Here is an 18,178-nt window from a genome sequence, read left to right as displayed (position 1 = left end):
AACCCCTGAAAGGCTCAGAAGAATGTATCTAGGAGTGGACTACTGCCACCAGAGTATTTGCTCATCCACATGAAGAGCTGCTGCTGCAGTGCCTGGAGAGCTTCTTGTAAAGGTTGCAGTAGTGACAGGGTGGAGTGTCCCTGTGGCAGCAGTGTGCTCCTAGCTGATTCTTTTCCTGAATGGAGATACCTTTTATAGATGTGTCTCTTGTCTTTATTTGCTGAGGCAGGAAGGGGACCAGGTATAGGCCCTTTTTCTTCTGGAGAGGAACTTGGTGACTTAACCAACCAGAAAAACTACGTATCTGATCTGTAAATCTTTAGGAGTCAGTTATAAAGACATTTGTGGTAACAAGAGTTGGAAGGGCTTGCATTACTCTGAGGGTAATAAAATGTTATGGCCATCATATCAGCTGTACACTGAAGAATCTTCCAGTGAGGAAGACTTTCTGTTGAAAACACTTAGGTCCTCTGTGGTTCGATGCAGCTGAGAGTGCAATTAATATCATTCTATAGCAAGAAGTCATCAAAGTGAAAACTAGATTGAAAGATCTATGAGAGTGGTGGAACATGGTTTGGATTGCACAGGGTAGTGGTGGAGGCCTCATCCATTGATACATTCAAGGTCAGGCTTGACGGGGCTCTGAGCAACTTGATCTAGTTGGGGAAGTCCCTATTTAGCTCAGGGAGGTTGGATTAGGTGACCTTTAAAGCCCCAACCCAAGGCATTCTGTGACTCTATGATCTAACTGCTTTTCAGTAGCACATGCAAGCAAGATTTCCCTTGAGTTTTTGATATTAGCTTCTTGCCATAGACAAGAACCAGCATGGAAGAGGAATTGCCAGATATAAACTAAAATTAATTTGCAGTAGTGTGTTTAGGAGATTCAGGTTCTTTAGATAGGATCACAGGATGTTTGGGGTTAGAAGGGGCATCTATAGATCAAGTCCAACCTCTCTGCCAGAGCAGGATCGAAGAATCTAACTGAGGTCACACAGGAATGCATCCAGACAGGTCTTGGAAGCCTCCAGAAAAGGAGACTCCACAACCTCTCTGGGCAGCCTATTCCACAGCTGAAGATACCTCTATATTTGGGATAAAACTCAGTCAAATTCAAGCTAACTATTCTGGGATTAAATGAACTAATATGCAAATGCTACATTACATTTACATTAATACCTTGACTTTACAAATATCTAAAGTGATTTCATATTTCTCTCCTGGAAAGTATTTCACTGATGTTCTGATGGCTTCCATCCAGCAAGATAATTGTATTAATAGAATATTAATCTCAGAATTGTACTCAGTGCTGTGCCATGCTGCTAATATATGTGTGTGTGTGTATGTGCTTTGAATTGTTTTAGGAGATCTATCAGTGGTGTGGCTCATCCTGCAATAAATACGAGCGGCTGAAGGCTACTCAGGTTGCTGTTGGCATTCGGGACAACGAGCGAAATGGAAGGTCTAAATTAATTACTGTGGAAGAAGGGAGTGAACCAGACCAGCTCATAGAGGTACTGTAAATGCATACCAGTCACTGACATAGCCGTGAATAATGTCTTTTTACATCTCAGGAACTAACCAGAATTGGGCTCAAACCTTATCTTCTTCAGGGATTTCAGAAAGTCAGATTTAGGTTATGGTAGAATCATAGAATCAACCAGGTTGGAAGAGACCTCCAAGATCATCCAGTCCAACCTAGCATCCAGCCCTGTCCAATCAACTAGACCATGGCACTAAGTGCCTCATCCAGGCTTTGCTTGAACATCTCCAGTGACAGTGACTCCACCACCACCCTGGGCAGCCCATTCCAATGCCAAATCACTCTCTCTGTGAAGAATTTCCTCCTAATATCCAGCCTAGACCTTCCCCAGCACAGCTTGAGACTGTGTCCCCTTGTTCTGGTTGGCCAGTTTATGTTTCTTTTCCCTGTTTAGGTTGGAAGGGACCTTAAAGATCATCTGCTTACAGAACCTCTACCATGAGCAGGGACACCTCCCACTAGCCCAGGTTGCTCAAGACCTCACCTAGCCTGGCCTTGAACACTTCCAGGGAGGAGGCATCCAAACCTCCCTGGACAGCCTGTTCCAGTGCCTCACCAGCCTGACTGTAAAGAATTTCTTTCTAATATCCGGTCTAAATCTCTCTTCCTTAAGCTTCAGTCCATTCTCTATTTTCCGATCACCACAAGCCCTTGGAAAAAATAATTTCCCAGATTCCTTGTAGTACCTTCAGGTACTGGAAGGCTGCCATAAGGTCTCCCCTGAATCTTCTTTTGTGCATGCTGAACTGTCCAAACTCTTGTAGTCCGTCCACATGGGGTGAAGGAGGTTCTCCAGCTGTCTGATCATCTTTGTGGCCCTCCTCTGGACTCACTACAGCAGTTCCATGTCCCTCTTATGCTGGGGAGCCACAAATGGGTGCAGTGCCCTAAGTGGGGTCTCATGAGAGCAGAGTACAGGGGAAGAATCACCTCTCTCATCCTGCTGGTCACTTTTGATACAGCCCAGGACTTGGTTGCTTTCTGGGCTGCAAAAGCACATTGCTGGCTCATATTGAGGTTTTCATCAACTAAGTCTCTCTCTGAGAGTGCTTTCAAGCCACTCCTTGCCCAGCCTACATTTGTGCTTGGGATTGCCCTAACTCAGCTGTAGGACCTTGTACTTATCCAAGCAGTGTTAAGTTTTTATTGGGCAGCAGACTCTGAGTTAATCATCTGAAAATATTTTTTTCAATAACTAAATGTTTGTTTGTTTTTTTTCACTTAGCTGAATTATTTCAATTAGCTGAATTAACAACAGAGCTCTCTACATCCTGCTCTGTATGGGGAAGGAGCAAGATCAGGAATTACATGGAATTACCACTTCTAGGATGTCAACAAACATAGCAAAGTTTATGGAGATTGCATAGGGCTGGTCACACTGCTGTGCATCAACCCTTCTACAACTCTTATGCACCTCATTTCTACTAACCCTACTAAGGCCCTTCCTCATGTTTAGAAAGTTTTAACAATTACTTCAAAAAAACAGAATTCAGTTTTCAAAACTGAGCTGATCAAAGGAGAGTGCAAAGAAAAAAATATTCCCAATTTGTGGAGATTTCAGGTCTTGAAAAAAATATTGAACACTGAGCTGTCAGAGGCTATCTTCTACTAAAAGCATTGTCATGTGGCCTGTTTGCTAAATAAAGCATTTCCCATTCATCTCCTAAAAGAGGGCAGAGGGAAGCAGGGTTATAAAGCAGTGCCTCAATAAAACTGAAAGTGTACAACTCAAATGCTAACTTGTACTTCAGGTTAGCTTCAGGAAATGGTGCATGCAGATATGCCACTGTTTCTCACAGTGCTTACGTTTGGTTTTGCCACATGGAGTGTGACCAATTATTGCCTAAGCAACAAACCACACCAGCTGCTAAGCTATCAGCTCTTGGCTGTGCTAGCCGTGGTGACACCTTTGGATGATCTGCCCATCTGCTTGCAAAGGCTTTTTGCTTGTGAGTGTCAGCATGGAGTGGCTGCGCTCAGAAGTAGGGCAGGTGGAACTCAGTGCATCAGAGAGTTTTGAAGGGAAAAATGCCTCAGTCCTCTGTCTGGCCTTTTAGTTCCTGGTACAGGCTTTGCACACCAGCTGTGGTGTGGCATGTGTTTTACATCTCTAACTCTTATGGAATGAGCACAAGTTGACAGAGCCTGATCTCCTGCTCATTATTTCAGTCATGGTGTTGGACTGCAGTCAGCTGCAGGCCATGGCTGGGTGGCACCGAGGGAACCACCTGGCACGGTTCCCTGGCAACAGCCTCTTACTGCCAAGCCCATCCTGGGATCACTTCTTAAGGCTCTGCATGGGATTTATGAGAAGCTCATGTGTGAGCTGAGAGCACTGATCAGAACAGTTGCACTTTGCACCTTTTATCTGACTAAGGTCCGGATGCAGATGCAACATTGGACTTCTGTGCCACTGTAGCAAGGACATGGGCCTCTGGCAGGTTGTGAGTGGCAGGGTTGTGCTGGTCTTGCCCCTGTTTCTGCTTGCCAGACTTCTTCAGTTATGTGCAATTGTTGCTTTGTAGCAACCTTGGCACATGATTAAGAGCAGGAAGAACACCAAGGTTGAGCTTTGATCCTGTAGCGCACTGTTGATGTATCAGGGAATAAAGCTTTTCTTCACTTGAGCAGTGTATGAAGAAGTTTCTGCACTTCCTTTTGGGTTGTGAATACAAGAGGGAGAAAAATGTGTGGTTTAATGCAAGTAGATTATGGCTTTTATTGCCACTCCTGTAACAAGCCTGATCTGAGTGACTGTTAGCAGCCAGGGTTTACCTTCTAGCCTTCGTCATGCTGGATAGCCTTTCTTCTGGAAGTGCTGCTCACACAGAACAGTTTGCAGCTCAGCTGTGGCTGTCCCAGTCCAAGCTCTGAAATGTGCTGCTAATAAGCCAGGAGGGTAGTTAACTATTAATAATAGAAAACTATTAACCTGCTCAGATTTTATCCAGTTCCTGGTGCTCTTTTTGATTTCTCCTTCCTTCCTTCCTTCCTTCCTTCCTTCCTTCCTTCCTTCCTTCCTTCCTTCCTTCCTTCCTTCCTTCCTTCCTTCCTTCCTTCCTTCCTTCCTTCCTTCCTTCCTTCCTTCCTTCCTTCCTTCCTTCCTTCCTTCCTTCCTTCCTTCCTTCCTTCCTTCCTTCCTTCCTTCCTTCCTTCCTTCCTTCCTTCCTTCCTTCCTTCCTTCCTTCCTTCCTTCCTTCCACAAAGCTGTCTCTTAACTTGCTGTAGCACTTACCTAGGCTGGCTGCTCAGAAACATGCTTTTGTTTCTTCTCTTCACACCAGGAATGACAGATTTTTTGCCATCTCCCCCTTTCTTACAAAAACATTTATTTCTTTCTGGGGAAAAGAATTGTGTACTTTAAATATTAGTATTGTCATCCAGTATGCCACTGGAGTCAGAATGAGACTTCCAAAAATGATCTCCTCTGATAAATGTTGGTAATGATTCCCTCTGCTGTGAGCTAGAAATCTGCTCTGTATCAGTTGCTGAATGTGCTCATGCAGTGCTGCTAAAAATACGTTCACCAGCTACAGGCTGACAAATCCACAAGTACCAATCTAAAGAGCCCATAGCAATCTTATCCCTACACCATAAGCACAGTTCTGAGTTCCAGCCATTAAAGGTAGACTGTTGTGCCTACACCTCAGCACAGAGGTAAGACACAGGCTGATTCAATAAAACCCTGGGATTAGCAGAGGTGGTAGTGAGCTTGCTGGGATGGTGCCTTCCAGACAGCCTGATTGCCCACTGTGGGTGAGGTGAACTAGTCTGACAAGGGTGGTTGCCTGCTCCTAAACTACCACTTTTAGCAAGAACTGGGTACTGCTTGAACAATTTACCCGTGGGAGAGAGCTGTCTGGAGCATGCTGTAGAGTTGGGTGAATTGCTGTGGCTGACCAGCAAGATGCAGCTCCCTTGCCCTGGGAAAGCAGAGTGGCTAGAGGTGGGATATGTGAATAGTTCTGACAGCAGCAAGCCCTTTTTTCATCTGCTGCAGTGACTGGGAACCACTTGGAAACACACAGTGCCTGTCCTGTGTGTGGAAACCAAGCATGTGTGGAAAGCTCAAACATGCACTGGGTGCACAGGTCGTCTCTTAAGGTACTGTAGGGATCACAAGAACTCATCAGCTCTGAAGATAGGACAGAAACTTTTGGTGCAAGCACATCAGAAGTATTTAATCTGCCTGGTTTCACCTCCATGTTTGCACTTTAGGTGAGGTACTGACTGGCAGGTTTAAGTAAGCAGTACTGCCTTGGACAAATGTTGCTGATGCTGCTCACTAACTGTGACTGTCTCCACAGCCACAGCTGCCCATAGCAAAATCCATCAGATCCCAACTCTGCTCTGATTTTCCCAGGTAAACAGCAGAACAGAGTCACTTGTTCTGCTGAATCTGAAGCCTGAATGTGCAAGCTGTATTACAAGAAGTTCTCCATCTATGTAGGGCCAATCCAAAAATGGGTCTTAGCAAAGCTGGAGTCATAGTGGTTGCTTTAGAGTGACCATGTTAGTTAAGGTTAGAGGTAATAACAATTCCTATTATTTTTTCCTTCTTCTTTATCTTTTTTCCCCTGCTTTCTTTATTCCTCCCCCCCCCAAAAAAAAAAAAAAAAAAAACCAAAAAAAACCCAAACCAATATATATATGGTTTCAAAGCCAACTTATGACCAATAGCTTCCAGAATCAATTTCTAGCCCTATTGGAAACTCTCTTGGGCTGACTGCACTGACAATGATGCTTGCACTCCTACCTGGCTGCCCAGTGGGAAGCAGAGATCTCACAGCACCACCTTTGTATACCCAAGAGACTGCTCAGGTTTGAGAGGGCAGCCACAGGAATGGGTAGCCATGCTCAGAATAGACAATTTTCTAACTGCAGCTGGGATGTCTGCTCTAATTCTAAAGAAAGGAGAAAACTGGGGAAGTTCTTTTAAAACAAGTTTCACATTATCTCATTGTTTAGCATGATGGGAAATGGCGAGTGAGAAGGGCTGGTAGGAGATGTGATAGTGGGAGGCTGCCTAGGGTGTAGCGACCACGAGTTAGTGGAGTTTTCAATATACAGGGAGGTAGGGAGGCACCTCAACAAAACCTACACCTTGGACTTTAGGAGGGCAAACTTCAATTTGCTCAAGGAACTTATTTCCAATGTCCCCTGGGCAGCAGTTCTTGAGAACAAAGGGGTGCAGGATGGTTGGACTTACTTTAAACAGGAGCTCTTGAAGGCACAGGAACTGGCAGTTCCCACATGCCGAAAGATGAGCCGCAGGGGGAGGCGACCAGCCTGGATGAGCAAAGAGCTCCTGAGGGAAGTGGGGGAGAAAAAGAGGGTGTATCGCCTCTGGAAGGAGGGGAAGGCTTCTCCTGATGTGTTTAAGGAGGTAGCCAGACTATGTAGGAGAAAAATTAGAGAGGCTAAGGCTCAGCTAGAACTTAGGCTGGCCACTTCCGTGAAAGTTAACAAAAAACACTTTTATAAATTTATCAATGCTAAAAGGAAGGGCAAGAAGACCCTCCACTCCTTACTGGACCAGGAGGGGAACACTATAACTGATGATGAAGCAAAGGCAGAGGTCCTGAATGCCTTCTTTGCCTCAGTTTTCAACAGTAAGGAGAGAGGAGGAGGAGGCAAATGGCCTCTTAAACTGGGGGATGGGGTCGGGGAGCAGTGTGTTCCCCTGGAAATTCATGAGGAATTAGTTCAGGACCTGCTGAGCCATCTGGACACCCACAAGTCCATGGGACCAGATGGGATCCATCCCAGGGTGCTGAGAGAGCTGGCAGCTGAGCTGGCCAAGCCACTCTCCATCATTTTCCAGCAGTCCTGGCTCACCGGAGAGGTTCCAGGAGACTGGAAAATGGCCAACGTGGTCCCCATCCACAAAAAGGGTCGGATGGAGGAACCTGGGAACTACAGACCCGTCAGCCTGACCTCAGTGCCAGGGAAACTGATGGAGCAGGTTCTCTTGGGGCCAATAACTGCGCACCTGAGGGATGGCAAAGATCTCAGGTCCAGCCAGCATGGGTTTAGGAAGGGCAGATCCTGCCTTTCTAACCTGATCTCCTTCTATGATCAGGTGACCCGCTTGGTGGATGTGGGGAGGCCTGTGGATGTGGTCTATCTGGACTTCAGCAAGGCCTTTGACACTGTCCCCCACAGCAAACTGCTGGCTAAGCTGTCAACCCGCGGCTTGGATGGTAACACTCTGTGCTGGGTTAGGAACTGGCTGCAGGGCCGGACCCAGAGAGTGGTGGTGAATGGTGCCACATCCAGCTGGCGGCCAGTCACTAGTGGTGTCCCTCAGGGATCAGTGCTGGGCCCCATCCTCTTTAACATCTTCATAGATGATCTGGATGAGGGCATCGAGTCAGTCATCAGCAAGTGTGCAGATGACACTAAGCTGGGGGCAGATGTGACTGAGCTGGAGGGCAGAAGGGCTCTGCAGCGGGACCTTGACCGCCTGCACAGATGGGCAGAGGCCAATGGGATGGGGTTCAATAGCTCAAAGTGCAGGGTGCTGCACTTTGGCCACAACAACCCCATGCAGAGATACAGGCTGGGGTCGGAGTGGCTGGAGAGCAGCCAGACAGAGAGGGATCTGGGGGTACTGATTGATACCCGCCTGAACGTGAGCCAGCAGTGTGCCCAGGTGGCCAAGAGAGCCAGTGGCATCCTGGCTTGTATCAGGAGTGGTGTGGTCAGCAGGAGCAGGGAGGTCATTCTGCCCCTGTACTCTGCACTGGTCAGACCACACCTCGAGTACTGCGTTCAGTTCTGGGCCCCCCAGTTTAGGAAGGACACTGAGATGCTTGAGCGTGTCCAGAGAAGGGCGACGAGGCTGGTGAGAGGCCTTGAGCACAAGCCCTACGAGGAGAGGCTTAGGGAGCTGGGGTTGTTTAGCCTGGAGAAGAGGAGGCTCAGGGGTGATCTTATTGCTGTCTACAACTACCTGAGGGGTGGTTGTGGCCAGGAGGAGGTTGCTCTCTTCTCTCAGGTGGCCAGCTCCAGAACAAGAGGACACAGCCTCAGGCTGCGCCAGGGGAAATTTCGGCTCGAGGTGAGGAGAAAGTTCTTCACTGAGAGAGTCATTAGGCACTGGAATGGGCTGCCTGGGGAGGTGGTGGAGTCGTCGTCCCTGGGGCAGTTCAAGGCAAGGTTGGATGTGGCACTTGGTGCCATGGTCTAGCCTTGGGCACTGTGGTAAAGGGTTGGACTTGATGATCTGTGAGGTCTCTTCCAACCTTGGTGATACTGTGATACTGTGATACTGTGAGTGAATGCCTGAGCCACCCCGTTTTCTTTCTCCAGTGAACTTATTGTCCACTGTTTGGCTAGAGAATGTATAAGCTGTGCTTCTGCTTTCAAAATATGGCAAACTGGAGAAACATCTGATTGGAGATATCTGCATTTGTGAAGTTTTCTAGCCAGTCAGTAAGCTGAAGCTGCTTGCAGTAATGCAGGAAACACAGAAATTCAGTTGAGTCACCCAAGGGAAAGATGCAAAGCATCCCATCCTCCAGTGTAGCACCCTGGCACCTTCATCTGGTCTCACACCTCTAGAGGTGAAGTAGGAGAGGAAGAGAAAGTTTCAGTGTATTTGTTTTTGTTAGATCTGTGTAATTTGAAATATTAGACACCCTAAAAGACTTTCAGATTGACTGTACTGTCGTGACTGCATGGACTCATCTGCCTGTGGTACATTGGAAGTATCCTGGGCAAGCTGTGGCTGTCTGCAGCACATAAAAGCCAATTAAAAAGTAGGCTGAGTTTTAACTAAAATAAATATTGAGCCTGCATCTGTCCTACCTAACCATGAAGTGTTCAGATAACACTTGTCTGGATGGTTCTGTTTTCTCTGCAGTCAAAGCTGTCTGATTCTTAGAACTGCTTTATCGTTCCCCTGAAAGTGCAGCTTGAGGCCACGAGTGATTGCTGCAGTTTTTACTGCTGGGGCTTTTGGCTTTTCTTCCATTTCTGTAAAGGTTTTTGATGCTTGTGGCTGAAATAATGAAACCTGAGAGGTGTGACTGCTGAGCTTTAAAGCCACAGCAAAAAGAAGGTTGATGTTAGCATGCATCTTTGAAATCACTCTTCTGCCTTTAAACAAAAAGTGCCATCATTTTGTTTGCTCAGCTTTTGCAGCTGTTGTGCTCCTGGTTTTATTAGAGTTCTAGTGGCCTTACAACAGGTGACTGCAAATTCACCTCTCATAAAACTCTTGTGTAAATATTCACCTAGTTTACACATTAAGCAACAGAGGGAACCTCTTCCTCCTTCCTGATAACACAGCCTTTCTCCTTCCTTCTTTTTCTTTAAAGCTCCTAAGCAGTGCTTAATCCTGAGCATTCCTGAATGACACTGTGTTCAGTGATGGTTCTTTTTGCTGATGGTGTGAATAAATATTATGTCTAGAATTATGGGAATGGTTTGATCATATTGCAGTCAGCCACACCTCTACCTGGAAAGGGACTGGTAGCACTAAACTGTGCTAACCTGATCACGTGGATAAAATCTGAAGAGCATAGAAAAGATGATCCCATCCCAAATATGACTTACAGATATTGCTTCTTTAGAGGCATGAGTAATGCAAACCTCACCACAACATCAAGCTCCAATAAACCGTAGATTAGCTGGGTAGGTGTCTGTGCATATGAACAGATGAGGAGGACCACCTTCTACCTCCCTCCTTGTTAAATTCAGGTCCCTAAAAGTTATTTGCAAAACAAAACTGTTTTTTTCAAGGGCAGCATAGAGCATAGTGAGGTAGCTGGGGAAAAAAAAAACCTAAGGCTTGCTGTGACTTGTTGACTAGCATAAGTTGTTTTGACAGTGCAAGCTCTGAAGGAGCTGGGCAGGTTCCTGCAGTCTCTGGTCCTGTCACAGGGATCATTGCATAAGGCTCAAAGAGTAGTGTGTGCCCTGCCAGTTTGGTACCTCCTTCTTTCCCAGAGCCAGCAAGAGTAGGATCTGCAAAGGCTGCTAGTGCTGCTCTCAGAACTTTGACATTCCTTCCTTCTTGTTCCCCTTCTATTGCTTGCATTATAAAGCCAAGTTATGCTAAGGAGAGGTTTGTTTGGTGTGTATACAGAGGAGTGGAGGAGCAGTGGGGGTGAGGGTTATACAAGAGGAAGAGGAGGCAGAGGAAGGGTAACTTCTTTTGTGGAATACAAACTCCAGGCATTTTTTAGGGATTAAGCAATTGTTTAGTTGTGTAGCTTGTACACAGGTTTACTCAAATGCTATGAGTTCATAAGCAGTGAATTACATGCAACTACTATGGTCCAGCCTGACCAGCTCACTAGCAAGAAAATACCCAGTATGAAAAATGTCTTAATGAAGTCACAAAGGCCAAATTATCCATGGCTTTGGGAACATGTGAGCCAAAGGAGTACCTTTTATTGTCTAATCTGAGACAGATGGAAAATTAGACAAGCTTCCAGGGAATTTTGTGAAATAAATACTGGAGATGAATTTCAGTCCCAGGGTAGGTGCAGTATTCAGTGGTCATGTACAAAGGAAAATGAATGCATTGAGGGGTGAGGGCAATGCAAAGACTCAGCTCTGCAGGCAGACACATGGAGAGGTGTTAGCCATGCTGCCATGAGAACAGAAAGAATGGAGAAAGAGAATGGGCAGAAAATAGCAGAGCTACCTAGCTATAGCTACTAGCTGTAGTTTCACTGGCTGCTCAAATGAGCAGGCAGTTTTCTCAGGCTGCTTTTCACTGGAATGGTTTTGGATGTGTGCAGGTGTCAGGATGAATGCAATTTGGGTCTTGCCATTTTGAATAGTAAGAATTTGTAAGATGCAACCTCAAAAGAGTCCAGGTAAAATAAATACTACATGTGCCCATGCAGCTTTCACAGCAACATCTACCCAGTCTGAGGAATGGCAGTTTATTAATCATTACACTGTCTAATTAAAAGTTATGCTATGAATGTAGATACAAAGTACAAATCCATTGCCTTGCAGGGAGCCAGATTTGAGCTGTCAAAACCAGACCTCCTGTTTTCTTTCTAATTGCTAAGTATCTCCTTCATTAAGGGTAGTCCTCTTCCTGGATGGAAATTTCCATTTAAAGGATTTAATTATCCAACCTGTACTCACATGACACATGTACAGCCTAGATTTCAGTACAGACAGCTGCTTTCCACCAGCTGAGCACTTGGCCCAGCATTTTCCTCAGGCCCAGGCAGAAAATTAGCAGGGTTTTCCCAAGAAGGGCAGAGGCTGGTAGGGAGAACTCTTCAGCAATGTAGTGAGTTATCCATAACATCCTTCATGCTGCAGTTCTCAGTCTTGACTGCCTGAAGTCAGGTGCTTAGATGATAGGGAACTGAGCTGCAGGTGGCAAGTACATCTAAAAGTCAGGCTTTTAATTAAGTCTCTAAATACAAATTTCAGTGTCTGCCTTACAAGTTTTACTTCAGAAAATGTTCAGCCATTGACATGAACTAAATAACTTCTGAACAGCTCTAAAAGATGTTTGAAACCCCTAATTTCTTCTGCTAGGAAAGCTGCTTCTGTGCTAGATATTTTAGTGAATTTCTAAAATCAGAATGAATTTCTGGGAGTGCTTGCAATTATGATGTGTCTCGTTTGCATTCTTGTGCATGAAAAAAGCCACTCAGCTTTGTTATGTTTCCTTCTTCAGCAGCTGTAGCACTTGCAGGGTTACCACATTAGCCAATTATAATCTTATAATTGCATGTTGGACTATTACTGGAGTTTGTAATGGCTTTTTTCCTTTCTGTGTTAGACTATCAAGAAATCTATTGATGAAGAACCACTATAATTTTCAGTTATTAAATGAGCATAATTAGGAAGACAAAGACAGGGTTGTTAGCAGTTATCCCTGTGTGGAGCTGCTTGCAGGGTTTTTCCATTTGTAGCATCAAGGGAATCTCATGGAGAAGAATCACAGAGTGTTAGGGCTTGGAAGGGACCTCCAGAGATCATTGAGTCCAACCCCTCTGCCAAAGCAGGATCACTTAGGGCAGGCCACACAGAAATGCATCCAAATGTGTTTTTAGTCTCTAGGGGAGGCTCCACAAGCTCTCTGAAAGAAGAACTGGAAGGGCAGAGTTTCTTTGCTGCATAGAAATCTCAGAGATATGCTGTCCCTGGAATCCTGCATCTCTCCAAGACAAATGCACCACAACAGGACTTCTGGTTGGTTGGTTTGGTTTGTTTCTGCAGGCATGCCTCACCCCAGCCCCTGTGCAGAGCAACTCTGAAGGGATCTGTGCTCAAGGTTGCCTTTGAATTTTCTGTAGTGGAAATTCTGCAGTGCAGGAAGGGCTGAGGAAAGAAAGTTTTGTAGGCCTTTCTCCAGAGGAGCCTCCATGTGCAGAGATGACTGTTCTCTATTCAGGTCATGTAACACTGGAGTATAAGTCCTCACATCTGAGCAAGGCAGAGCAGCAGCTGTATAGAATGAAGTATCCCATGTGTCACCTAGGGTGTGATGCTGAAGAAATACGTAAATATCCTAATTGTATTTACCCCCAAGCAGGTTATTAGAGCCAAGTCTTTGTCTTACATAACTGCCTATGACTTTGATACTTTGGCTGCAAAAATAAGATGTAGATTAAATTCCGTATGATGGATTTAAATATCCAAGTAATAAGTGGTGCAGCTTCTAATTTTTAAGAGATCTAAATCTGCCTTTGGGACGTATTGCCTTCTTTAAACAAGTGTTGAGGAGCTACAGGGACTTAAACCCAAAATTCAGTTAGTGGAGGGCACCAAAACTAGCATGGAGAAATTATTTTCTAAGAGCTAAGCAGGAGGTGTCTCCTATACACCCAGGTGAAAGAAACATTATTGTTCTTTCTGGTTTTCTGTCCTAACAACTATTTCATTTCATTCAAGCTTCATCAGAAGGCACTAGACAAAAAGCTATCTGGTTTGTTTTCTTAAACGTTAAGATAAGATCCAAATCTGTGCTCTGTCTTGCATGCAACAGTTTGAGTGTCGTACCAGAGAGGATTCCCTGGTCTGTTGGGCTGTACAGAACTGGAAATGCTCAGCTTGTGAATGCAGGGAGTGGTGCACTGGGAAGGTATTTCAGTGCTTAGACTAGCTGTTTCCACCTTTTTATCTAATGGACTGAGCAAAAGCACCTTGCTGCAGCTTCCTCTGCTCACCCTGATGCTGCTGTATGTTGTAATTAGCTGCCTCTCCTTCCAGCCACCACACACCCCCTGGGAGCACTGATTTTCTAGCAGGGGCACTGTCTGCCACTCACCTGCGGCTGCCTCCAGCTCATTCCCCTTCAGGCTTCACAGACTGTTTGCCACACTCCTCTTTTTCTGCAACAGTGATGTGGTCCAGCCTCTGACAGCAATGGGGTCAGCCTGAGTGGTGGCACTGCAAATGCCCTGCTTCAAAAGTAGAGGCATTTAGGGAACCTGAGCATTTTGTGGCTTTTAGCAATGTCTGAGGCTCCCTTTTGGCATTAGTTACTGATTTATTTCCATTATTTTCCAACATTTAAGCACATGCTGTCATACAGCATTGAATTTCTTAGTGATTTTTCTTTTACCCACAAGACTTTCAAACCAAGATCTGCAAAGATACAGTGATTTCAGTATGTGTCTCTTTGTCCTCAAAACAAAACAGGCATTTCCAGCACCTTTACCATGAGGTTAGAGGAACACTGGAACAGGTTGCCCAGAGAGGTGGTTGAGGCCCTATCCCTGGAGATATTCAAGGTGAGGCTTGACAAGGCTCTGGGCAACCTGCTCTAGTGGAGGGATTCCCCTGGTTACTGCAGAAGGGACTGGACTAGGTGACCTTTAGAGGTCCCTTCCAACCCAGACCATTCTATGATTTTTAGTGCTGCTGTGGGTAGACAGGTTGCTGAAGAGCTCAACTATCAATGTTTAGCAGCAGTAGTGGTTACAAAAAGTGTTTTTTGCTTAGTTACTGCCATTCAGCCTCCCCATTTCTTTACTGTGGGATCACTGTTTGTCTTGGAGGCATCTTAAAAGCCAGACATTTAAAGATAACACAGGCTGGGGATTCTCTCAACTCATTTCACGCACATCTGGGCTCAGTGTAAATAGCTAGCTTAGACACTGCCAGCTGTGCAGTCCCAGCAGGACAGAAGAGAGCTTGTTTTACCTTGGGGGCAAACTACTGAAAACCATTGAATTTGTGCTCCCAAGGCTGATCTAGACACCTTCTTTGTGTACAGGTTATCTGTGGCCTGTTCCACAGAGTGAAAAATGAATGTTAATTATTATCACACTGGTAAAGTCTTTATATTCAAAGTAGCCCAGACAGATATGCAAAGTTGCAACTATTGTAGGAAAAGCTGCCAAAGCCTAATGCCCTATTTTTAGGAAGTTAAGCATAGAGCTATGAATAAAATTGTCATTTGCATTTGAAATCCCTGAGACAACAGAAACTGGCTACAAATGTAGGTCATAAGCATGGCCAAATGCCATGCAGGCAGTAAGCCAAAAGCAGATAGGTCCCATTTTAGTCCTTAACCACCAGAAGGTCCTTTTGATAAATTTTATGGTCAACCCCCCAGAATAACATTAGAATTAAGCATCCATGAGCCAGCAAAGTGCCCTTGTGGCCAATGGCATCCTGGAGCATATTAGAAGGGCTGTGGTTAGCAGGTGAGAGAGGTTCTCCTCCCCTCTCTACACTGCCCTGGTGAGGTTTCGTCTGGAATATTGTGTCCAGTTTCTGGGCCCTTCAGTTCGAGAAGAACCTGAGAGAACTGCTTGAAAGAGTCCAGCACAGAGCCACAAAGATGATTAAGGCAGTGGAACATCTCCTTTGTGAGGAAGGGCTGAGGGACCTGGGCCTCTTTAGCGTGGAGGGGACTGAGGGGTGACCTCGCTCATGTTTATAAACATGTGAAGGTTGAGCGCCAGGTGGATGGAGCCAGGCTCTGCTCAGAGCTGCCCAGTGATAGGACAAGGCAATGGGTGCAAGCTGAAGCATAGGAGGGTTCACTTGAACATAAACATAATTTTTGTTCATTATGAGGGTGACAGAGCCCTGGAGCAGGCTGCTCAGAGAAGTTGTGGAGTCTCCTTCATTGGAGTAATTTAAAATCTGCCTGGTAGTGTTCCTGTGTGACCTACCCTAGGTGATCTTGCTCTGGCAGGAGGGTTGGATTAGGTGATCCACAGAGGTACCTTCTCACCCCTAACATTCTCTGACTCTCTGATCCTTGTGTCTGCTTCTCACTGCATTATGGCTCTTTTCATCTTATGTTCAGGCTCAAAGTGAGCATGTAATGACATCTGCTGTTGGTGGAATTGGCAGCAAGAGGCAATTTCAACAGGAATCCTGCTGCTAGCTACCTAGGAGCAGTTCACTGAAAGAATTTTTGTTTCCTGATGGAATGTAACTTTAAGATTGTGAAAGTTTGCCTAGATAGCTGGAAAGAGCTCCAAATTTCAATAACCAGAGAAATAAGCATATTTGGCTGTTGCTAATCTGACCAATGTTAAAAGTAGGTTTTGTCTGGACCACAATATCTTCTGCAGTGGCTGTGATCATGCAGGAGAACCAGTAAGTCAAAATGATTCAAAATGGAATCTTAGTTGCTTAAGTGGTGAAGTCCTAAAGTCACCTTTGCTGGGTAAGCCTCATATCATAGAATATCATAGAATATAATAGAATCAACCAGGTTGGAAGAGACCTCCAAGATCATCCAGTCCAACCTAGCACCCAGCCCTAGCCAGTCAACTAGACCATGGCACCAAGTGCCTCATCCAGGCTTTTCTTGAAGACCCCCAGCGATGTTGACTCCACCACCTCCCTGGGCAGCCCATTCCCATGGCAAATCAAGGTGCATGTCTGCACTGGTGCCCCAGATCAGTGTGCTAATTATCAGCCTGCATCACAGAGTCATAAAATCTATGGTAGGGGACCACTGGAACAGGTTGCCCAGGCAGGTAGTAGCAGCCCCATCCCTTGAGATATATAAGGTGAGGCTTGAGAGTGCTCTGGGCAACCTGATTTAGTTGAGGATGCTCCTACTGACTGCAAAAGGGGTTGGACTAGATGAGCTTTGGAGGTCCCATCCAACCCAGACCATGCTGTGTATAACTGTTTTGGTTGAAAATTACCTTTAAGAGCTTTGATTCCAATGGTTGACCCAAGACCACCATGGCCATCAAACTGTGCCCTGAAGTAGTACACATTTTTGGCACCATCCTTTCCTCTCTCTGCTGGATTTCTTTTGTTTCCTTTTACAGGCTACTGGAGTAGATATTTGAGGCAAAACTTGAATCAGGAAGAGATTCCTTGTAAGATTCCTTTCTGTTTTGAAGGTTAATAAAAATATGAGCTTTCCTCTTCCAATGAGTTCATGCTGTGCATGCAGTTCAGACCTAGTAGTACACATTTTTGGCACCATCCTTTCCTCTCTCTGCTGGATTTCTTTTGTTTCCTTTTACAGGCTACTGGAGTAGATATTTGAGGCAAAACTTGAATCAGGAAGAGATTCCTTGTAAGATTCCTTTCTGTTTTGAAGGTTAATAAAAAAATGAGCTTTCCTCTTCCAAGGAGTTCATGCTGTGCATGCAGTTCAGACCTATTGTCTTTCAGAGAGGATTTACCCTCTGTCACAGCCAACATAGGCACCTTGAGTTTCCAGGAGCAGGATATAGTTGCTTGCGTCAGAGCGTGTAAGAAAATAAATGATGAGCTACTAATCCTGATTGGTTTGCAAACATATTAAGTAATCAGTTGTCAGGTCCACAAGACATCTTTAAGCTATGCAAATACCTTGCTTTTCTTTCTGTTGCCTTTAGCATATAAAGAAAGGAATTTGATTTGGGTTATTTTTTGAGATCTGGCTCTTGGGATCCCAGCCACAACAAACAGTTCAGTTTCAGACCCAGAAACCTAACCCAGACTGTGTATAGTAAGAAGAAACACAAACATGGTGCAAGTGTACACAACTTCTACTGCGTTGAACTGGTTTTCTGTCTTAACCTTCACCTGACATGGTCTTCAAGTGGTGTTTTTCTGGCTGGATTTTCATCCTCACTGAACTTCTTACTCCTATGAAGTCAATATCAACTGTTTTACGGTGTAGAGCTGGCTTCTCTTACACAGACATCATTTGCCACTTTTCTTCTTCTGATGAGTTTATTTTCAATTACTGACCTTCTCACATTCCTAACAACTAGAAACCTTTTGGCTGTGATTTCTTCTGCCCTTCCTTAAGGCAGAGTGGAATTTCTCTTTAGTAAAGGCTTTGGCTCTGCATTTTTGCACTTCTCTAGTTAGGTGCAGCTATTTGCAGAGAAGGCTTCATGCACATGAGAATGTGGAAAGGGATTATGGTTTTGCAGGCAGCTGCACTGCATTTACCACACAACGACAGTGACCTTGGGCAGTTGATGTAGAGGAGCTGATACTCTGTTGGTTTCCACTATGATATTCTTGCAGTAAACAATGAGCATCAACATAAAGGTTTAACAGAACTTAAACCCCCAAAACGTCTGAAAATAATGCAAGTCTAACCTGGTAGGTTGGACTTGATGATTTTGAAGGCCTTTTCCAACCTGACTAATTCTGTGATCCTGTGATATTGACTTCCTGTTATACCCCCTGTAGACAGAATCTACGGGTGTGGAGTTAATGAAT

At 45.1% G+C, this 18,178-nt stretch overlaps 1 protein-coding gene across 2 annotated transcripts in view; it reads left to right on the top strand.

The window, feature by feature from the left end:
• SCIN (scinderin) overlaps positions 1-18,178 on the top strand; it is a 65,835-nt gene that overhangs the window by 28,370 nt on the left and 19,287 nt on the right. For both annotated transcript variants that reach the window (XM_064166893.1, XM_064166892.1), the window contains exon 4: positions 1,365-1,514. In XM_064166893.1, the coding sequence (XP_064022963.1) occupies positions 1,365-1,514 (150 nt within the window). The remainder of the gene's footprint in view (positions 1-1,364; positions 1,515-18,178) is intronic.

This window comes from Pogoniulus pusillus, chromosome 28 (genome assembly GCF_015220805.1).
Source record: "Pogoniulus pusillus isolate bPogPus1 chromosome 28, bPogPus1.pri, whole genome shotgun sequence".
In the NCBI taxonomy this organism is placed as follows: domain Eukaryota; kingdom Metazoa; phylum Chordata; class Aves; order Piciformes; family Lybiidae; genus Pogoniulus; species Pogoniulus pusillus.
This window is presented reverse-complemented; position numbering and strand designations above follow the sequence as displayed.